Below are 23,897 nucleotides of genomic sequence, written 5' to 3' on the forward strand. Positions count from 1 at the left end.
TCTTTCCTTTTAAATATCTCCGGAAGCTTTTAAATCTGTTTTTATGTCTCTTGCTAGTTTACTCTCATGCTCTATTTTCTCTCTCTTTAGCAATTTCTTGGTCATCCTTTGCTGAATTTTAAAATTCTCAGGCTTACAACTCTTTTTGGCAAAATTAAAAGCCATTTCCTTCAATCTAATACTATCTTTAACTGCACTTGTTAGCCAAGGTTGGACCACTGTTCCTGCAGGGGTTTTATCCTTCAAGAGAATGTATATTAGTTGTGAATTAGGAATTATTTCTTTAAATGATTGCCATTGCTTTACGATCATGTCTTTTAATCTAGTTTACCAATCTACCTCAGCAAACTCGCACCCTCATACCTACATAGTTTGCTCTGTTCAGATTTCAGACACTAGATTTGAACTTAACGAAATCACTCACAAACTCAGTAGAAAATGGGTGGTGGAAGGCTGGTGACCTTCAATTGAGTAGATTGCAGATGGCCTTGGATCGACCTCAAGCTGCTGTGAGCCTATAAGGCCCGGCTTCAGACTGTACCATCTCAACCTAGACTGCAGCAGTCAGGGCTGGCTGGATGACAGCCAAAAGCAGCAGCACTGGCAGAGGTGGGAGCACAAATGCTGTCATCCTGAGACAGGACAACAGGTTCACACACCATGGAGCCACTGCCACTCTCCCGGGGCACCGCCTCAGCAATCCGAGTAATATGTTAGACAAGAGATTGATGGACTGCTGTGATGCCCTGGAAGCCCCTTTGAACACTGGCATCAGTGCCATGATAGCAGCAGTCTGAGCTTCCCATGCAGCACTCAGACTTTTGCTGGAAGCTGCTTGTGCTACAATGGAAGCTGTGACATTGGCTATCAGACTGCATCATGTAGGTTCTATAGGCGTGCCGAGGGAGGTGACCAGCTGTTGCATGTTGGAAAGGATGGGCTCCATGACATTTCACGCAGGCTTTCTGGCAGGATTTCCAGTGCACCGAGCATTTGGGTGTGTACACCCATCAGCCTTCTCCTGCAGCCTCATCTGAGTCAACTGCAGCAGCACGAGAGTGCAATCTCGTCCTCCGGCAAGCTGGAACCTGTGCTATCCTTGACTCCCACCCTTACTTCTACGCAGTTGTGCCTGATGTCCCACCACGTGTAGATCCCTCTTGTATGGTAGCCTCTAAAATGTGTGCAGTTTCAGTATTTGAGCTGGTTGCTGCGAGTGCAAGATCAAGCGACAGTACCTCTTGTTTCACTGTCTTCCTCCACTTCAGCAACAACAACTTGTATTTATATAGCACCTTTAACATAGTGAAATGTCCCAAGGCGATTCACAGGACTATTATAAGTCAAAAAATTTGACACCGAAGCACATAAGGAGAAATTAGGGCAGATGACCAAAAGCTTTGTCAAAGAGCTATGTTTTAAGGAGCATCTTAAAGAAGGAAATAGAGGTAGAGAGCTCCAGAGGATTAGGCAGGGAATTCCAGAGTTTAGGGCCGAGGCAACAGAAGGCATGGCCACAATTGGTTGAGCGATTATAATCAGGGATGCTCAAGAGGGCAGAATTAGAAGAGCGCGGACATCTCGGGGGGTTGTGGGGCTGAAGAAGATGACAGAGATAGGGAAGGGAGAGGCTATGGAGGGACTTGAAAACAAGGATGAGCCTTTTGAAATCGAGGCATTGCTTAACCGAGAGCCAAAGTAGGTCAGCGAGCACAGGGGTGATGGGTGAGCGGGACTTGGTGCTAGTTAGGACATGGGCAGCCAAGTTTTGGATCACCTCAAGTTTACGTAGGGTAGAATGTGGGAGGCCAGCCAGAAGTGCAGTGGAATAGTCAAGTCTAGAGGTAACAAAAGAATGCTTGAGGGCTTCAGCAGCGAATGAGCTGAGGCAAGGGCGGAGACGGGCAATGTTACGGAGGTGGAAATAGGTGGTAAGAGTTATGCTGTGGATATGTGGTTGAAAGCTCATTTCAGGGTCAAATATGACACCAAGGTTGCGAACAGTGTGTTTCAGCCTCAAACAGAAGTTGGGGAGAGGGGTGAAGTCAGTGGCTAGGGAACGGAGTTTGTGGCGGGGACCGAAAACAATGGCTTCGGTCTTCCCAATATTTAATTGGAGAAAATTTCTGCTCATCCAGAATTTCCTCCACTGTCTGGGTAGGGTCCAGTTTTTGGGTATATGAAAGGAAAAAAGGACAAGGGTTAGGTTGTGGTGAGGGGAGAGAAGAAAGTAAAAAGTGCATGCTTACACCTTCTACAGCCTCTCACTCAAAAGAGATTAAGGAATGAGGGAAGTGGGAATAGAGAAGGAGGATTAGGTATGTGGCTACCCTCATTATCAATCGCTTCACCAGCACCAGTAGTCACAGCCTCAACGATGCCCCTTCCATAATGGAAAGCAAAGTCTCCTCTGTGGGTGTTAAAACATGCAGGTCCACTTGTCCTCATCCAGTTCTTTTTTGCTGCTTGCTGTTACGTGCAACTTTCTCCGGCAAAAAAGAAGGAAGTATCAGTAAGTTTCGCAAAATATGTTTGGGTGATATGGCTGTCCTGATTCAACAGCTGTCCATGTGTGCGAGCTGTGAGTGTGAGGCTTACAATAGTGCTATGTTTTTGAGAGCGAGGTAAAGCCAAAGCATGGTAGGGTTGAGTCCTGATTGATAAGGTTGTTGGTAGATGGGTGATAGAAGTGTAGTGAATTAAGCAATGGTTGAAGCTATTGGTGCAGTTGGTAGGATATGCCATTTGAAGATGAAATCACTGACCTTGACAACTCGCATGAGATCAATAAATTTGTCCTGCACTGCATCCATGTTCTAGCTGCAACACATCAGGCATTGACATTCTCCATTTTTAAAAAATGTGTTCCTTGGATGTGCATGTCGCTGGCAAGGCCAGCATTAATTGCCAATCCCTAATTGTCCTCGAGAAGGTGGTGGTGAGCTGCCTTCTTGGAACCACTGCAGTCTGTGTGGTGAAGGTACCCCAATAGTGCTGTTAGGGAGGCAGTTCCAGGATTTTGACCCAGCGACGATGAAGGAATGGCGATATACTTCCAAGTCAGGATGGTGTGTAACTTGGAGGGGAACTTGGAGGTGGTGGTGTTCCTATGCGCCTGCTGCCCCTTTCTTCTAGGTGGTGGAGGTCGCAGGTTTGAAAGATGCTGTCGAAGCCTTGGCGAGTGGCTGCAGTGCATCATGTAGATGGTACACACTGCAGCCACGATGCGCTGGTGATGGAGGGAGTGAATATTATGGTGGTGGATGGGGTGCCAATCAAGCAGGCTGCTTTGTCCTGTCTTGTGTCAAGCTTCTTGCGTATTGACGGAGCTACACTCATCCAGGCAACTGTAGAGTATTCTAACACGCTCCTGACTTGTGCCTTGTAGATGGTGGAAAGGCATTAGCGAGTCAGGAGGTAAGACACTCGCCGCAGAATACCCAGCCTCTGACCTGCTCTTGTAGCCACAGTATTTATGTGGCTTGCCCAGTTAAATTTCTGGTCGATGGCGACCCCCAGATTGTCGATGGTGAGAGATTTGGCGATGGTAATGCCATTGAATGTCAAGGGGTGGTGGTTAGACTCTTGCTTGTTGGAGATAGCCATTGCCTGGCACTTGTGTGGCACAAATATTACTTGCCACTTATCAGCCCAAGCCTGAATGTCGTCCAGGTCTTGCTGCATGTGGGCATGGACTACTTCAATATCTGAGGAGTTGCAAATGGAACTGAACACTGTGCAATCATCAGCGAACACTTCTGACCTTATGATGGAGGGAAGATCATAGATGAAGCAGCAGAAGATGATTGGGTCTGGGACACTCCTTTGAGGGACTCCAGCAGCGAGGTCCTAGGGCTGAGATGATTGACCTCCAACAACCACAACCAACTTCCTTTGTGCTAAGTATGACTCCAGTAAGTGCAGAGTTCTCCCACCCCTCCGCCCACCGCTCCTCTGCCCCCGCCATTGACTTCAACTTTACTAGGGCTCCTTGATACCACACTCGGTCAAATGCTGCCTTGATGTCAAGGACAGTCACTCTCACCTCACCTCTGGAATTCAGCTCTTTTGTCCATGTTTGGACCAATGAGGTCTGGAGCCGGGTGGTCCTGGCGGAACCTAATCTGCATCAGTAAGCAGGTTATTGGTGAATAAATGCCGTTTGATAGCACTGTCGACGACACCTTCTATCACGTTGCTGATGATTGAGAGTAGACTATTGGGGAGGTAATTAGCCAAATTGGATTTGTCCTGCTTTTTGTGGACAGGACATTCCTGGGCAGTTTCCCACATTGTCGAGTAGATGCCAGTCTTGTAGCTGTACTGGAACAGAGGCTAGAGGCAGAGCTCGTTCTGGAGCACAAGTCTTCAGCACAACAGCCAGGATGCCCATAGCCTTTGTTATATTAGTGCACTTAGTCGGTTCTTGATATTGTGTGGAGTGAATTGAATTGGCTGAAGACTGGCTTCTGTGATGGTGGGGACTTCAGTAGGAGGCCAAAATGGATCATCCACTCGGCACTTCTGGCTGAAGATGGTTGCAAACGCTTCAGACTTGTCTTTTGCACTCGCGTGCTGTGCTCTGCCATCACTGAGAACAGGGATGTTCATGGAGCCTCCTCCACCCGTCAGTTGGTTAATGGTCCACCACCATTCACGACTGGATGTGGCAGGACTGCAGAGCTTTGATCTGATCCACTGGTTGTGGGATTGCTTAGCTCTGTCTATAGCATGCTGTGTCCGTTGTTTAGCTTGCATGTCATCCTGTGTTGCAGTTTCCCCAGGTTGGCACCTCATTTTTAGGTAGATTTGCAGCTGCTCATTGAACCAGGAGTTGGTTGCTTGGCTTGATGTTATTACTAGCATGAGGGATATGCCGGGCCACGAGGTTACAGATTGTGGTGGAATACGATTTTGCTGCTGCTGACGGTTCACAGCACCTCATGGATGCCCAGTTTTGAGCTGTTAGATCTGTTCTCAATCTATCTCATTTAGCACGGTTGTCGTGCCACTCAACACGATGGAGGGTGTCCTCAGTGTGAATACGTTACTTCATCTGTCCCTGGCCAAAGACCGCCCAAAGTGGAAGAAGTGCATCCAGGAGGGCGCTGAGCTCCTCGAGTCTTGTCGCCGAGAGCATGCAGAAATCAAGCGCAGGCAGAAGGGGAGTGCAGCTGACCAGACTCCCCGCCCACCCTTTCCTTCAACCATGTCTGTCCCACCTGTGACAGAGACTGTGGTTCTCGTATTGGACTGTACAGCCACCTAAGAACTCATGCTAAGAGTGGAAGCAAGTCTTCCTTGATTCGGAGGAACTGCCTATGATGATGATGATGATGATGATGATGATGATGATGATGGGAACCGATGCATCTGCAACAGCTAGATTGGTGAGGGCGAGGTCAAGTAGGTTTTTCTCTCGTGTTGGTTCTCTCACCATCTACTGCAGCTACGTCCTTCAGGACTCGGCGAGCTCGGTCAGCAGTGGTGCTACCAAGCCACTCTTGCTGATGGACATTGAAGCCTTGCACCCAGAGTACATTCTGTGCCCTTGCTACCCTTAGTACTCCTTCCAAGTGGTGTTCAACATGGAGGAGTACTGATTCATCAACTGAGGGAGGTTTCCTTGCCCATGTTTGACCTGATGCCAGGAGACTTCATGCAATCCGGAGTCAATGTTGAGGACTCCCAGGGCTATTCCATCCCAGCTGTATACCACTGTGCCACCACCTCTGATGGGTCAGTTCTGCCGCTGGGACAGGCCATACCCAGGAATGGTGATGGAGAAGTCTGGGACACTGGGAGAAAGGTATGATTCTATTACTATGACTGTGTCAGATTGTTGCTTGACTGGCCTGTGGGACAGTTCTCCCAATTTGGCACATATGTTGGTGTGCAGGACTTTGCAGAGTTGACTGGGCTGGGTGTGCCGTGGTCATGGCCAAAGCCGATGCCGAGGTCAATGCCGGGTGGTCCATCCTGTTTTATTCTTCTTATTGTTTCTTATAGCGGTTTGTTACAATTGAGTGGCTTGCAAGGCTATTTCAGAGGGTAGTTAAAAGTCAGCCACATTGCTGTGAGTCTGGAATCATATATAGGCCCAACCAGGTAAGAATGGCAGATTTCCTTCCCTAAAGGACATGAGTGAACCAGATAGGGTTTTAAGACAATCTAGGAGTTTCATGGTCTGATACTAGCTTTTTATTCCCGATTTATTTCATTAACTGAATTTAAATTCCACAGCTGCCATGATGGGATTTGAACTCAAATCTACAGATTATTAGTGCAGGCCTCTGGATTACTAGTTCAGTAACATAACCATTATGTGACTGTTCCCGTTATGTGGCACGTTATCGAATACCTTTCAGAAATCCAAATATACTACATTCACTGGTTGTCTTTTATTTAACCTTTTAGTCAGAGCTTCAAAAAATTCTAAGAAATTTGTCAAACACGATTTCCCGTTCATAAAATAATGTTGGCACTGCATAAGTATGTTGGCCCGGAATTTGCGGTCCAGATGACGGTGAACTGGTAACGTTCGTCGTCATTCCGCCTGACATTACTCCAAAAGTACTTAATTGGCTGTAAAATACTTTGAGACATACGGTGGTCGTGAAAGGTGCTATATAAATGCAAATCTATCTTTCTGCTTTCTTTCTTTGAAACTGACCGCAACTGCGGGATTTGGCGCATGCACAGCGCATACGGAAATCCTGAGGTTTAAGTCTGTCAATGACAGTGCCGAAATTGGCTGTGCTGTGCAACCTCCCCCCCTCCCCCCCCCGCAGAGTCGGCAATCAGTGAAATTTCGTAAATCATTAAAACTGAGAAATACTTCAGCTCTTCCACAGTAAGTACGCTGTTAAATTTCCCACTAACTGTTAGACCCAAAGGGATTAGGTATAATTGAGATTTTAACAGCATATTGACTGCTAAACAAATGTCAAGGGCCTGGAAAATGAATACTAATTTTGCACAGTGTGAAATCTGTTCATTTTAATAAAAATAAAAACATTTAAGAAACATTTTTTAAGTTTGTCCATCTTTATTTCAGGTTTGCCTTTTCCCCATATGAGAGCCCCAATATTTATTTTGCTCTCTCTAACTATTTTAAAACATTAGAATTTTAAAAGCTTACTTTTGATTGGCTGCTTAAACAGCCTGTTGACATCACAGCAGTTTGAACAAGGGAATCCCCACTACAGTCCACTGAATTGAATTGAAGATCGGAAAACCCGACCTTCTCGACACAGGGATTGCGAGATCCTTGTGCGAAGTGTACTTCGAGGCCAGCAGCGAATTCCTTCGCTTCGCTGCTGACTGCAAATCCCATGCCATTATAATTTTCTAAGTGCCTTGTTACCACTTCCTTCATAATAGATTCCAGCATTTTCCCGATGACTGATGTCTGGCTAACTGGCCTGTTTTCTCTCTCTCCCTCCTTTCTTGAAAAGTGAGGTTATATTTACTACCTTCCAATCTGCTGGGAACATTCTAGAATTTAGAGAATTTTGAAAGATGCATCCACTATCTCTGCATCCACCTGTTTTAGAACTCTAGGGTGTAAGCAATCAGGTCCAAGGGATTTGTCGGCTTTTAGTCCCATTAGTTTCTTTAGTACTTTTTCTCTACTGATATTAATTATTTTAAGTTCCTCAATCTCATTAGCCCTGCTATTTTTGGTGTGCTTTTTGTGGCTTCTACTTTGAAGACATACAAAATAATTGATTAAAGTCTCTGCCATTACCTTATTCCCCATTATAATTTCCCCTGTCTCAGCCTCTAAGGTACCAACGCTTACTTTTGCTACTCTCTTCCATTTTATATACTTATAAAAGCTCTTACAATCTGTTTTTTGTATTTCTTGCAGGTTTACTCTCATTCTATTTTCTCCCTTTTGAATCAAATTTTTGGTCATCCTTTGGTTTCTAGGCTCGGTAGCTCACATGGAGCTCATCAGCAAAAATTTGATGGGCCAAAGGCCAAGTTTGCGGAAGACACTAAACTGGGTGGCGGTGTGAGCTATGAGGAAGATGCTAAGATGCTGCAGGATCACTTGGGACAGGTTAGGTGAGTGGGCAAATGCATGGCAGATGCAGTATAATGTGGATAAGTGTGAGGTTATCCATTTTGGGGGCAAAAACACAAAGGCAGAATATTATCTGGATGGCGGCAGATTAGGAAAAGGGGAGGTGCAACGAGACCTGGGTGTCATGGTTCATCAGTCACTGAAAGTGGGCATGCAGGTACAGCAGGCGATGAAGAAGGCAAATGGTATGTTGGCCTTCATAGCTAGGGGATTTGAGTATAGGAGCAGGGAGGTCTTACTGCAGTTGTACAGGGCCTTAGTGAGGCCTCACCTGGAATATTGTGTACAGTTTTGGTCTCCTAATCTGAGGAAGGACGTTCTTGCTATTGAGGGAATGCAGCGAAGGTTCACCAGACTGATTCCGGGGATGGCGGGACTGTCATATGAGGAGAGACTGGATCAACTGGGCCTTTATTCATTGGAGTTTAGAAGGATGAGAGGGGATCTCATAGAAACGTTTAAGATTCTGACGGGACTGGACAGGTTAGATGTGGGAAGAATGTTCCGGATGTTGGGGAAGTCCAGAACCAGGGGACATAGTCTTAGGATAAGGAGTAGGCCATTCAGGACTGAGGTGAGGAGAAACTTCTTCACTCAGAGAGTTGTTAACCTATGGAATTTCCTGCCGCAGAGAGTTGTTGATGCCAGTTTGTTGGATATATTCAAGAGGTAGTTAGATATGGCCCTTACGGCTAAGGGGATCAAGGGGTATGGAGAGAAAGCAGGAAAGGGGTACTGAGGGAATGATCAGCCATGATCTTATTGAATGGCGGTGCAGGCTCGAAGGGCTGAATGGCCTACTCCTGCACCTATTTTCTATGTTTCTATGTTAACTGTGCTGTGCATTCTATGGTTCTATAAATACACATTATGTAATCCCCACATTATCCTAACTTTATTTAGTTTCATAAAATTTAAACTACCATTCACTAAAGCTTTACAAAGAATATGTGGAAAGTACAAAAATTGAGAATTTGTTTCCTTATACAAAGCCAATCACAATCAGCCTTCTGCAGTCACTCTTGAAATGCTGTATTCTTCTACAATAGACTGTCTCTTCAACAGCATGTTATGTAATGAAACAAGAGTCGTTAAAGTTCAGACTCTGTGATGAAGTGTGTGTACCTGTCTGCTGTTTTACATCTACATTAATAAACAATCAGATTTGTTTAACGAGGTTGAAGCACCTTCCATGGTTTCAGATGGTTATATGCCAGTATATGAAAATAAAAACTTGTAATGTGTCAGTGAAAGTGTTCCTGTTTCTATGACTTTGGAATGAATATTAAAATGAGCTGAACTCTCCCTCATGGCATGTCTATTTATGATTAGACATTTTCAGACAAGCTGCATTTCTTGTGAAGCCACAAGGGATAAAGACTGCAGCTACCAGTAAAGGTAGATTATGCATCATTACGTATACTGTTCTTCAAACTTCAAACAGAGTAATCATCCAAATAGCACGGTAAAGTCAGCATATAAATTGGAAAATCACTAAGTGTGGCTATCTTTTGTGATATTATTGAGCTTGCACTTTTGCCCAAAAGGAGTGAAGAATATGTTATGTATATCATTTAATCCAGAAAAGACTAAAGGTAACATTACATTTATTCGTCATTCATGATGTTCCTCACACTTGCAATTCTTGTAAAACAGGACAGCTGGAATTTTCTACTTGCATATTGGCCAGCCCACAATTTTTCTGTCTGTTAAAATAAATGGCGGTGAATTCTTTCAGTACCACAATAACAAATGGACATGTTTGTGAGCAGGCCAAGCAACAACATGGCTCTTCATCCAATCAGATTGAAAAATCTTCACTGAGACACGCAGGCCCCAATATTAACGGGGAGGCAGGGAGGGACATTTTTGTGTTCAGGAAACCCAGAAGAATGGGCTTCCCTCAGGTCCTGCTAAATTTAACCAGATTGAGAGGCTAGCTGGCTGTCGGGCAAGTAGGCCTTCAGCACCAGGCTGCAACCGAAGAGCCGGGCAGAGGGATTGGAAAGGCCGGGGGTGGGGTGCGGCGGAGGCCGGGAAGGTCGAGGAGGAGATCAGAGGTCTCAGCCTGGGAAGTCAGAGGGAGGGAGGGTTTGGAAAGGCGAGGGGGTGGTGGGGGCAAAAGAATGTGGCTCAGGGGGAAATCGGATCAAATGGGAGGATCCCATCGCCGACGGGGGGAGGAGGGTAAGCAGGTTAGCTACTGCTGGCCCACAAGCAATGCTGGATAGACACAGTCCTCATCTCCCTTTAGCTGCCGGGTTTCCCATGGCCAGGAAACCTGGCTGGCTCGAGTAAAACCTAAAATGGAGAAATAATCTGAGGCACAGAGCCTCATTCAAATATTTAGATAAGCAACCTGCCTCCTGGGAGCGTGTTGCTCACCCATCCCCCTCCCCGTCAAAAACGGAAGTGGGAGGGTTGGCTTAGGGTTTGAGATTGTTAACATTTTTACATCCTACCCGACCCAAACCCACCCATTTGTGGGGTTAAAATTCCCCCCGGAGTGTCTACACCAGGAAGTATAATTTAGAATATTTAATTCGATGTAAAATCATAAAATGAAAAGTGAAATAAAGAGAGGGAAAGGAAGCTGGGATTAAGAGAGATAAAAGAGACAGAAAGAAAAAAGTAAAAAAAAATGTAATTTAAAAAAAAATCTCCAACAATAATTAAATTCTAAAGGAATGAGACTCCACACGTCAAATTAAATTTTCAGTGCCAGAGAGGTAGTTTGGCAGTAATTAAGGGGGAGAAATTCGGTTTAGGAGCGGAAACAGTCAGGAAGCGCGAGACTTACCGCCAGGCGTTGAAGTCTCGCCCCTCTCCAGAAATATGGGTTACCGCACCCAGAGGGAAGTGGAGTGCTAAATCATGCGCTCCACTTGCTTCCTGGGACACAAACGGGGCCGCGCAGCACTGCTGCATTCGAGGGGTCTTTCCCTCACTTAAAGAGAAGGGCCCACGCTGCCAACTCTGCAGAAGGAAAAGGGACATACTTGGGCCACCATGGAGCAGGGGTGCCATGCGATCAGCCCGGCACTCAAATAGAGTGCTGGGCTGAGCGATCGCGGCCAGAACCTCACAAAGAAACCGGATCTGGAGTGGCAACAAGAAGGTATGTTTTCTTTTCTTTTTCACTCGGCCACCACGCCTTTAATTTTCGCCCCTCCTGCAGTTATCAGTACTTTTGCCTGCCGCTGCTGCCGGAGGCAAAAGCCAATTTGGAAGCCAGGGCGGTAACGGTGCGATGCACGCGGCGATGACATCACGATCTCCGGATGCAGGAGATCGGGGCGCAAAGCCGTAGCACCACCACTATAAACTCCTGTCCAATATGGCGGGAGTCGTTAACATTTGTGCACCCAATTTCTCCCCCTAAGACTTATGACACCATTAAAAATTCACTTACACCTGAATTTTCTGGCATGCTTAGTGGGTAAACGAGTGGGTAAGTATCATAACTTCACGCCCTTCATGTCTTTTAATGCTGAATCTCTCAGTGAGGTACCAGTGTCGCAAAGCTTGTGGAGGAGCAGGGTAAATCGGAAAGCAACTTCCTGATGTGTGGACACCATAAGTTGCTGTCCAATTTACTCCATAACGATATGTGTTGATAGCTTCATCATTATTCCTATCGCAAAATCCAGGCCAACGTGAATTGGCTACATTTTCAGATGATATCAAACTCAGAAGGACATTAGAATCAAAGGAAGCAGCCCAGAAATCACAGAATGAGCTATGCAAAATATATGAGTGGGCTGAACAATAGCAGATGAAATTTCATGCAGGACACTGTAAAGCATAGGAGCAAAAATGGGCAATATTTATAATTCATGAGTAGTGCTGAAATAGCTAAGGATGAAGTTGAGAGTCCAAGGAGTTCAGCTCCCACTTCTTCCCTGAAAAATGGGTGGCCAGCAATTGAAAATCGTGAGGTAATCTTGGCCACCCAATTGATGCCCAAGGCCCGCCTGATGCAATTTTCACGCCCCATTGCTGAAGAAAGGAAGGTGTCATGGGGGGGGGAATTTGGTCTTGGGTGGGAGTGCAAAACAGGCAATAGCGAATCAGTGGTCACTATTACACCACGCCCATTGACATGGAGTCAAAAGAAAAAAAAAATCAAACGGGGTGCAAAATGAGCTCCCAAGGCCAATTTCATCACCCCCTCCTCCCCAGTTTGGGAAAGAATGTGTTGGAGTAGGAAACAGTGCAATCAGTATAGAATTCAATAAAATAAAAATGAAGGAAGGAGTAAAACATGTATGATGATGTATTTTCAGTTTAGAAGGAACAAGAGAGGAATGTTCAGCACTATTAATGAAATAAGAAAGAAACAATAAATAATAAAACTTGAATTTATATAGCATCTTATTGCGTTGAAATGTCTCAAAATATTTAACACAACAAATAACGTTTGAAATGCTGTGACTGTTATGTAGATAAACACAGAAAAGGTGCAAGAGAAAGAAAGAGATTGAAAGCTCGAGAGAATTATTTATTTTTAAATAGCAAACTGTTTCTTGCATCCCATCCAGAATGAAATTGAGGAGAAATGAAGGTCCCATGTTTAACTGCCCCACCTAGTAGAAACTGGTTGGGGGTCAGTTAAAATACCCTCCAGCCACTCAATCGATCCTGCTTCTTTCCTGGCATGTCCCCATATTAACGTGCTATTTTGAACAGGACACCTGCACGAAGGCACCGGGTTCCTGTTTTAAATATACAGATCAGGTTTGATAGAAACATAGAAACATAGAAACATAGAAAATAGGTGCAGGAGTAGGCCATTCGGCCCTTCTAGCCTGCACCGCCATTCAATGAGTTCATGGCTGAACATGCAACTTCAGTACCCCATTCCTGCTTTCTCACCATACCCCTTGATTCCCCTAGTAGTAAGGACTTCATCTAACTCCTTTTTGAATATATTTAGTGAATTGGCCTCAACAGCTTTCTGTGGTAGAGAATTCCACAGGTTCACCACTCTCTGGGTGAAGAAATTCCTCCTCATCTCGGTCCTAAATGGCTTCCCCCTTATCCTTAGACTGTGTCCCCTGGTTCTGGACTTCCCCAACATTGGGAACATTCTTCCTGCATCTAACCTGTCTAACCCCGTCAGAATTTTAAACGTTTCTGTGAGTTCCCCTCTCATTCTTCTGAACTCCAGTGAATACAAGCCCAGTTGATCCAGTCTTTCTTGATAGGTCAGTCCCGCCATCCCAGGAATCAGTCTGGTGAACCTTCGCTGCACTCCCTCAATAGCAAGAATGTCCTTCCTCAGGTTAGGAGACCAAAACTGTACACAATACTCCAGGTGTGGCCTCACCAAGGCCCTGTACAATTGTAGCAACACCTCCCTGCCCTTGTACTCAAATCCCCTCGCTATGAAGGCCAACATGCCATTTGCTTTCTTAACCGCCTGCTGTACCTGCATGCCAACCTTCAATGACTGATGTACCATGACACCCAGGTCTCTTTGCACCTCCCCTTTTCCTAATCTGTCACCATTCAGATAATAGTCTGTCTCTCTGTTTTTACCACCAAAGTGGATAACCTCACATTTATCCACATTATACTTCATCTGCCATGCATTTGCCCACTCACGTAACCTATCCAAGTCGCTCTGCAGCCTCATAGAATCCTCCTTGCAGCTCACACTGCCACCCAACTTAGTGTCATCCGCAAATTTGGAGATACTACATTTAATCCCCTCGTCTAAATCATTAATGTACAGTGTAAACAGCTGGGGCCCCAGCACAGAACCGTGCGGTACCCCACTAGTCACTGCCTGCCATTCTGAAAAGTACCCATTTACTCCTACTCTTTGCTTCCTGTCTGACAACCAGTTCTCAATCCATGTCAGCACACTACCCCCAATCCCATGTGCTTTAACTTTGCACATTAATCTCTTGTGTGGGACCTTGTCGAAAGCCTTCTGAAAGTCCCAATATACCACATCAACTGGTTCTCCCTTGTCCACTCTACTGGAAACATCCTCAAAAAATTCCAGAAGATTTGTCAAGCATGATTTCCCTTTCACAAATCCATGCTGACTTGGACCTATCATATTACCTCTTTCCAAATGCACTGCTATGACATCCTTAATAATTGATTCCATCATTTTACCCACTACCGATGTCAGGCTGACCGGTCTGTAATTCCCTGTTTTCTCTCTCCCTCCTTTTTTAAAAAGTGGGGTTACATTGGCTACCCTCCACTCCATAGGAACTGATCCAGAGTCAATGAAATGTTGGAAAATGACTGTCAATGCATCCACTATTTCCAAGGCCACCTCCTTAAGTACTCTGGGATGCAGTCCATCAGGCCCTGGGGATTTATCGGCCTTCAATCCCATCAATTTCCCCAACACAATTTCCCGACTAATAAGGATTTCCCTCAGTTCCTCCTCCTTACTAGACCCTCCGACCCCTTTTATATCCGGAAGGTTGTTTGTGTCCTCCTCAGTGAATACCGAACCAAAGTACTTGTTCAATTGGTCCGCCATTTCTTTGTTCCCCGTTATGACTTCCCCTGATTCTGACTGCAGGGGACCTACGTTTGTCTTTACTAACCTTTTTCTCTTTACATATCTATAGAAACTTTTGCAATCCGTCTTAATGTTCCCTGCAAGCTTCTTCTCGTACTCCATTTTCCCTGCCCTAATCAAACCCTTTGTCCTCCTCTGCTGAGTTCTAAATTTCTCCCAGTCCCCGGGTTCGCTGCTATTTCTGGCCAATTTGTATGCCACTTCCTTGGCTTTAATGCTATCCCTGATTTCCCTTGATAGGCACGGTTGAGCCACCTTCCCTTTTTTATTTTTATGACAGACAGGAATGTACAATTGTTGTAGTTCATCCATGCGGTCTCTAAATGTCTGCCATTGCCCATCCACAGTCAACCCCTTCAGTATCATTCGCCAATCTATCCTAGCCAATTCACGCCTCATACCTTCAAAGTTACCCTTCTTTAAGTTCTGGACCATGGTCTCTGAATTAACTGTTTCATTCTCCATCCTAATGCAGAATTCCACCATATTATGGTCACTCTTCCCCAAGGGGCCTCGCACAACGAGATTGCTAATTAATCCTCTCTCATTACACAACACCCAGTCTAAGATGGCCTCCCCCCTAGTTGGTTCCTCGACATATTGGTCTAAAAAACCATCCCTTATGCACTCCAGGAAATCCTCCTCTACCGTATTGCTTCCAGTTTGGTTAACCCAATCTATGTGCATATTAAAGTCACCCATTATAACTGCTGCACCTTTATTGCACGCACCCCTAATTTCATGTTTGATGCCCTCCCCAACATCACTACTACTGTTTGGAGGTCTGTACACAACTCCCACTAACGTTTTTTGTCCTTTGGTATTCTGCAGCTCTACCCATATAGATTCCACATCATCCAAGCTAATGTCCTTCCGAACTATTGCCTTAATTTGCTCCTTAACCAGCAATGCTACCCCACCTCCTTTTCCTTTTATTCTATCTTTCCTGAATGTTGAATACCCCTGGATGTTGAGTTCCCAGCCCTGATCATCCTGGAGCCACGTCTCCGTAATCCCAATCACATCATATTTGTTAACATCTATTTGCACAGTTAATTCATCCACTTTATTGCGGATACTCCTTGCATTAAGCCACAAAGCCTTCAGGCTTGTTCTTTTAACACCCTTTGTCCTTTTAGAATTTTGCTGTACAGTGGCCCTTTTTGTTCTTTGCCTTGGGTTTCTCTGCCCTCCACTTTTCCTCATCTCCTTTCTGTCTTTTGCTTTTGCCTCCTTTTTGTTTCCCTCCGTCTCCCTGCATTGGTTCCCATCCCCCTGCCATATCAGTTTAAATCCTCCCCAACAGCACTAGCAAACACTCCCCCTAGGACATTGGTTCCGGTCCTGCCCAGGTGCAGACCGTCCGGTTTGTACTGGTCCCACCTCCCCCAGAACCGGTTCCAATGCCCCAGGAATTTGAATCCCTCCCTGTTGCACCACTGCTCAAGCCATGTATTCATCTGCGCTATCCTGCGATTCCTACTCTGACTATCACGTGGCACTGGTAGCAATCCCGAGATTACTACTTTTGAGGTCCTACTTTTTAATTTAGCTCCTAGCTCCTTAAATTCGTTTCGTAGGACCTCATCCCTTTTTTTACCTATGTCGTTGGTACCAATGTGCACCACGACAACTGGCTGTTCTCCCTCCCTTTTTAGAATGTCCTGCACCCGCTCCGAGACATCCTTGACCCTTGCACCAGGGAGGCAACATACCATCCTGGAGTCTCGGTTGCGGCCGCAGAAACGCCTATCTATTCCCCTCACCATTGAATCCCCAATCACTATTGCTCTCCCACTCTTTTTCCTGCCCTCCTGTGCAGCAGAGCCAGCCATGGTGCCATGAACTTGGCTGCTGCTGCCCTCCCCTGATGAGTCATCCCCCTCAACAGTACCCAAAGCAGTGTATCTGTTTTGCAGGGGGATGACCACAGGGGACTCCTGCACTACCTTCCTTGCACTGCTCTTCCTGTTGGTCTTCCTGATGATGTCATCAGGATGGGGGTGGGGTGGGTGGGGGGCAGTGTCAGCTCCCCATCAGGCAAAACCTGTTGGGTGCCAGATCCTGGGCCAGAAGTGGCCCAGAATGTAAGTTTAAAATTTACTTTTTAAGTTTTTCCCATGCCGGATTCTTCGGTCAATTAGACTGTCCCACACACACGTAATTATCTGGGCCAAAGTGTTCGATACATGGGTATGAAATCAGATGGAGTTGAAAGTGAGCATCTATGAGGTTGATGGCCTTCTCTTGTCCTGGATACATCAAAACGAATAATCATTGCAATTTCCTTTTCTCCAATTCACTCTCTTACTTATCTAATCAACTCTGTAAATGTTGAGCTGGTGGTTGATAGCAGTGAACAATTATTATTTAGCGGCCCTCATTTCTACTTCTTTGTTATGACCATAATGCCAATTGCTGTTGAAATTATCACATATGATACTGTTCCACTTCTGCCTTTAAAAAGCAAATCTTTGCAAAACACTCTGGCCTGCAAAATTCATGGGAGCTGTCTCGGTCCCCTGCTGTAAGAACTGTGGCTACCAGTGGCAATAGCGGTGATTTGTGGCTGCAACTTCTAACAGAAAATGCTGCAACGTTGATCTTATGGTGATGATACTACGGAGTGCCACACAGTGTAATCCTCCTCGCACACACTTCATGCAAAGCCTGATATCCAATTAGAATGTTTTTTGCAGCTTTCCAAAAGCTTTCAAAATGTTGTTCTCTATTGGGACACTCCCTTTTAATTATCTCCATTCATTTAAATTTGAATGACATACTTTTTTCCTTCACACCCCTAATTTCTTCCATACAGTCATCTAAATCTTCACCAGAAGTTATGATAATAAGTTGACCTACACAAATTGAATGTAGGCATCCCACATATGTTTCAGTTTGTCAGGCAGTAACAATGGAAAAAGAGGAAGCATCAGGAGTCCACCAACAACCAAACTTCACAATCCACCCCAAATTCTGCCAAACTCCAGATTGCCCCTTCACATTTCTGCTAAACCTCAGGGGCCCTGACACAGTGGTATCAAACCACAAGAGTAGTTCCCTCTCCATGCTGTGAAGTTCCAGAACCACCACTCCAATACTGCCATACCCCCAAATCTCAATCCCAATTTGCCAAACCCCAGGACCACCTTAGAGCCCAGGACTACCCTCAGTGCTGCCAAAGAAATAAAGAAAGACTTACAGTTATATAGCGCCTTTCACGACCACCGGACATCTGAAAGCACTTTACAGCCAATGGAGTACTTTTTGGAGTGTAGTCACTGTTGTAATGTGGGAAACGGGGCAGCCAATTTGCGCAAGCAAACTCCCACAAACTGCAATGTGATAATGACCAGATAAACTGTTTTCTTGTTATGTTGATTGAGGGATAAATATTGGCGCCATCGACGCTCATCTCTGGTGTGTGTGCCGAAAAAATGGGTGGGCCAATTTTGAGCCCATAATGTTTTGAAATTTTCTGAACTAAATGGCGTGAATGGCAAATGATAACTATATACATGTTGATTAAAGTAGACAAGTGTTTGGTCCTTAAGAGGCAGACTCCTGCTAGTGCCCCACCCCCCTCCAATCACTTATCCCACCATCTCTCAGGAATATCCCCAGAACACAATATTGATTATTCCCAGACACTTGCATACTCTATTCCACACAATTACCCCCTTCCACTAACTTCCCTTCTCTGCCCACATCCTCAGACACTCCAACTCTCACCACTTGTTTTGTCCTGCCACAGATACCCTCCATTCCCTTGGCAGACACACTAAATGTATTAACAATTTGCACCAAGCTTGTGTTTTGTCAATCACACTTTGAGTATCACACTTTTGAACAGGTAGGAATGCATCAATCAGAATGTAACAAGAGGACAAAGGGTTTAATTAGGAGGGGGAAAATAGAGTATGAGAGTAAGCTTGCAGGGAACATAAAAACTGACTGCAAAAGCTTCTATAGATACATGAAGAGAAAAAGATTAGTGAAGACAAATATAGGTCCCTTGCAGTCAGAATCAGGTGAATTTATAATGAGGAACAAAGAAATAGCAGACCAATTGAACAAATACTTTGGTTCTGTCTTCACGAAGGAAGACACAAATAACCTTCCGGAAATACTAGGGAACCGAGGGTCTAACGAGAAGGAGGAACTGAAGAAAATCCTTATTAGTCAGGAAATTGTGTTAGGGAAATTGATGGGATTGAAGGTCGATAAATCCCCAGGGCCTGATAGTCTGCATCCCAGAATACTTAAAGAAGTGGCCCTAGAAATAGTGGATGCATTGGTGGTCATTTTCTACAGACTGTGGATCAGTTCCTATGGATTGGAGGGTAGCTGATGTAACCCCACTTTTTAAAAAAGGAGAGAAAACAGGGAATTATAGACAAGTGAGCCTGACATCGGTAGTGGGGAAAATGTTGGAATCAATTATTAAAGATGTAATACCAGCTCATTTGGAAAGCAGTGACAGGATCGGTCCAAGTCAGCATGGATTTATGAAAGGAAAATCATGCTTGACAAATCTTCTAGAATTTTTTGAGGATGTAATTGGTAGAATGGATAAGGGAGAACCAGTGGATGTGGTGTAAATGGACTTTCAAAAGGCTTTTGACAAGGTCCCACACAAGAGATTAGTGTGCAAAATCAAAGCACATGGTATTGGGGGTTATGTATTGACGTGGATAGAGAACTGGTTGGCAGACAGGAAGCAAAGAGTAGGAATAAACGGGTCCCTTTCAGAATGGCAGCCGTGACTAGTGGGGTACAGTGCTGGGACCCCAGCTATTTACAATAAACATTAATGATTTAGATGAAGAAATTGAGTGGAATATCTAAAAGTTTGCAGATGACACTAAACTGGGTGGAGGTGTGAGCTGTGAGGAGGACGCTAAGAGGCTGCAGGGTGACTTGGACAGGTTAGGTGAGTGGGCAAATGCATGGCAGATGCAGTATAATGTGGATAAATGTGAGGTTATCCATTTTGGTGGCAAAAACAGGAAGGCAGAATATTATCTGAATAGTGACAGATTTGGAAAAGGGGACTTGCAACAAGACTTGGGTGTCATGGTAGATCAGTTATTGAAAGTTGGCATGTAGGTACAACAGGTGGTGAAGAAGGCAAATGGCATGTTGGCCTTCATAGCGTACTATAAAAGCTCCGACCTCACAGCTGGTCACTTTCCTCAGGCAGAAGCTGTTGCTGACTGCATTCGCAGCACACATTTAGCTTTCTACAGACTGCAAGTGTTTGCAGCAAAGTCGCCATCCAGTCTCACCTCATTGTTACAACCTATCACACCACGAACAGCTTGCTCCTCTGATCTCTGGTTGATCTGCCATCTATTCCATCAGCATGGGTACCATTTACATTGTCTCACCTTGGTCCTCAGAATCGGATCACAATGAGCCCAACACCAGCAACAACACCAACATTCTCCTCAACCACCTGATGCTGCACAGGACAGAGAGCATCAGCGCAGGGCTGCACTGCAGGGTGTCATCGACTGCACACATGTGGCCATCAGGATATCCCATCATAATCCAGGAGTCTTTCTTCAACCACAAGCGCTTCCATTCCCTCAATGTGCAGCTGGTCTGCAATCATAGGAAGATTGTCATGCATGTGTGTGCCAATTTGCCTGCCGCTGCCATGACTCTTTTGTCCTTCGCCAGTCCAGCCTCCCTCAGCTGTTCGCTCCTCTAAACAGACTTTTCGGTTGACTGCTTGGAGACAAGAGGTATCCAATGAAGATGTGGCTCATAACACCCTTGAGGAGGTAAAGTACTGAGGCCCAGGAGAGATACAAGGAAAGCTACATTGCTACCAGATGTGTCAAAGCAGACAATAGGCATGCTCAAAATGCGCCCGAGATACCTTGTCAGATCTGGAGGAGATCTTCAGTACGCACCAGCTAGGGTCTCCAGAATCATCATGGTCTGCTGTACCTTGCACAACATAACACAGCAGCGAGGATGAATGCTGCATGAGGAGCATGGCACTGAGCGCGCACCTCTTCAGAGGAAGAGAAGCAGGAGGAGGAGGAGCATCAACTTGGAGGAGCAGGAGCTGGGGGAACTGCAGCTCGGGAGATTCAGGATGCCCTCATCATGGCCAGATTTACTTAACTTTACGCAATACACCTGTATGGCTGCTACATGCTACACCAGATTGGCACCACTCCACAACACCATAAAGGATCCCTACAATAACCAAGCCATTAGTTTCACACTGGCCAACATTGTTGGAGGTACCATTATATCTCATCATTCACTGTAACTCACTAAGCCACTTCCAAAGGTGCACACAAATGTATCCAAGATGTGAAAGTGGTGAAAATAAAGATTTTTATGGTTGAAAATACATTGAAACATGACATTAACATTGACTAAAACACCCAAGTGGCTACCCGAGTGAATCTACTTGTGCGTCATCTTTCTCTTATGTGTGCTTCTATAAAGTGCTACCCCTGTGGCTTCAGCAGAGGTAGAGGCAGCCTGCTCACTTCCCTGCTGTGACTGCTTAGACAATCTTGGTAGACGTCCTCTGGGTTTTCGAGCCTGTGATGGCCCTGCTAACTGCTCCTCCTGCGACTGTGCAGGGGCAGACTCGGCCATCCGAGGAGCCATCTAGGAGTCTGACTGAGGGGGTGGGAATGGGGGGAATGTTTAAGCGCTCGGAGAGGAACCCGCACTTCCCTCTCGCCTCCCATCCTCATCCCACTCATGGGCCACCTGCATTTTCCTGCTACCAAGGAGAAGGAGAGCATCTTGCTGCACTCAGTTGGCCCATGAGGACTCACGTCTATGTTGACATCCCTCCTAGACAGGAGAGGCATGAGCCTCTCCTATCTATGCTCCATGGATAGCCATCTATTCTCCACAGAGACCATGGTGGTGAAATTGCCCCTTTCCAAAAGCTCCTTTGGGCGCAAATGAATTATCGCATGGGGGCAGCTGGTGGAAGTGACCCGCCCGGAATTGCCACCGGGATGCCCAGAGCGGAAACGGAGTATCGCCACGCCCCATACCTTTTGCTCCGGATGGGTGCGCACATGGTGTCCTTTTGCGTTCTGCGGGGGAAATTTCCCCGCAGGACGAGACATTGGCATGGGGCAATGCCAGCTGTCATGGCTGGAGCACCCTGGGCGCCCTTAAAGGGGAGGGCCTTGCACCACGGCCGCCATCTTTATTTGTCATACGACTTTGCAGTTGGCTTGACAATGGTGGCCGCTGGTTCGGCCGGACGGCCAAGATGCAGCCCGGTACACCTCTTAGGTGCCAGGCCACTGGCCCGGCCGAAACCCTCCCTGGTGGGCCAGTGGGCACCAAGAAAGCGGCTGCAGAGTTCACAGCGGCCCTCTCCTATAAAAGGAGGGGAGGGTTGTTGTGACGCATCACAAGAACACAAGAAATAGGAGCAGGAGTAGGCCATTTGACCTCTCGAGCCTGCCCTGTCATTTAATAAGATCATGGCTGATCTGATAACGGACTGAGCTCCACTACCCTGCCCTCTTCCCCATAACCCTTTATTCCCTTATTGCTCAAAAATCTGTCTATCTCCGCCTTAAATATATTCAATGACCCAGCCTCCACAGCTCCCTGGGGCAGAGAATTCCACAGATTTACAACCTTTTGAGAGAAGATATTCCTCCTCATCTCAGGGCGGCCCCTTATTCTGAGACTATGCCCCCTAGTTTTAGTTTCCCCTATGAGTGACAATATCCTCTGCATCCAACTTGACGAGCCCTCTCATTTTCATTATATGTTTCGATAAGATCACCTCTCATTCTTCTGAACTCCAATGGGTATAGGCCCAACCTACTCAACCTATCTTCATAAGTCAACCCCTTCATCACCGGAATCAATATAGTGAACCTTCTCTGAACAGCCTCCAATGCGGCGCGGCACGTCGCTGTCATGCTGCCACCATCAGCACCGCACTGATGTGATCAGCGCCGCACTGATGTGGTCAGCGCCGCACTGAGCGCTGAGTTGCGCTTCCGCCCTTTATCGCCTCGCAGATTTTTTTGATTCAAAGACCCAATTCTGGGACATTTAGCTGCCCATCTCACCGGCCGCTAAATTTTCATTTAATTCAAATTGTGCTCCCCAAACGGGATGTGGGCCAATTTCTCCCCCCACGTCTTTCTGTGAATGCCGCATTAGCTGCTCCATGCAGGTAACCATCCTATCCATGGAAGAGCCTACAGTCACCATCGCCTGTGACACGGTAGTGTTCATGTTGGAGATGGATTCCTCCATTCTCTGAACATTTGCAGGCTCTTTTTTTCAACTGGGGAGGTCTTTTCCACCCATTGGAAGGGAAGAGGACCTCCCTGCGTGCTCTGACTCCCTCCACAAGCATATGGAGCGGGTCGTCGGAGAACCTGGGTGCAGCCCTCTGCCTCTGTACAGACATCTCTCCAACTGTTTGGAGCAATCAAAACCTCGCATGTGCTGCCTGCACACTTCTAGATGAACATTCAAATGAAATGTGGCCATGGCTCCTTTAACAATACTAGCTGAAAACACGTCAGGGATGACGTCATAGATGACGTCATCAGACCTGCACCATTTAATAGGGCAGGGTAATGCACAGGGCGGGCTTAATAGGCTCCATTAGCACAAAGTTCATTTCTGCAGAGGGATGGAAGCAATAACGGGGTCGCGACGTGACACGCCGACTGCCTGCACCCGACCCGCCCAGGTACAGAAAATTTCGGCCTTTATTTTCTTTCTGTACCTGATTTGACATTAAATGCTCCCACTTCAATTCACCTTCCTTCTCTGTCCACCCTTTGCATATTTCTCAATCCTTTAATCTCACTGGTTAAGGGGATATACACTGTTTATTCTGTTGTTCACCAAGGTCCCAGATGCCCCATTGCCCTTGCTGCACCTTTATCAGCTCGCACTTCCAGCAACTTTGTGAACAAAATTTTTTAAACCTAAATATACACGAACAAATGTAACTAACAGGGTATGCCACGAGATATGCTGGGCCATTGTAAAATTTGATGGATAATATGTCCTTATCCTAACCATTATGCAAAATGTTTTATAATATTAAAGTATGAAGCTAAATAACCAACATGTCAAGAAAAAAGGTTCTCAAGTTTATTTATTGATAAAATGTATCACCTCTTCATAGCAGGCAGAGTATTGCTGTTGGGCCTCCACTAGCTCTTTTTGCAAACCACACAGTTTGCTTTCTTTTTGATGAATCTATGAAACAAAAGGAAG

At 45.8% G+C, this 23,897-nt stretch overlaps 1 protein-coding gene across 1 annotated transcript in view; it reads right to left on the bottom strand.

The window, feature by feature from the left end:
- Positions 1 to 23,897, bottom strand: part of LOC139266053 (polyamine-modulated factor 1-binding protein 1-like) — an 887,264-nt gene that overhangs the window by 434,281 nt on the left and 429,086 nt on the right. The window contains exon 13 of the mRNA XM_070883919.1: positions 23,796 to 23,879. Within this exon, the coding sequence (XP_070740020.1) occupies positions 23,796 to 23,879 (84 nt within the window). The remainder of the gene's footprint in view (positions 1 to 23,795; positions 23,880 to 23,897) is intronic.

Source organism: Pristiophorus japonicus, chromosome 1 (assembly GCF_044704955.1).
Source record: "Pristiophorus japonicus isolate sPriJap1 chromosome 1, sPriJap1.hap1, whole genome shotgun sequence".
Classification (NCBI taxonomy): Eukaryota; Metazoa; Chordata; class Chondrichthyes; family Pristiophoridae; genus Pristiophorus; species Pristiophorus japonicus.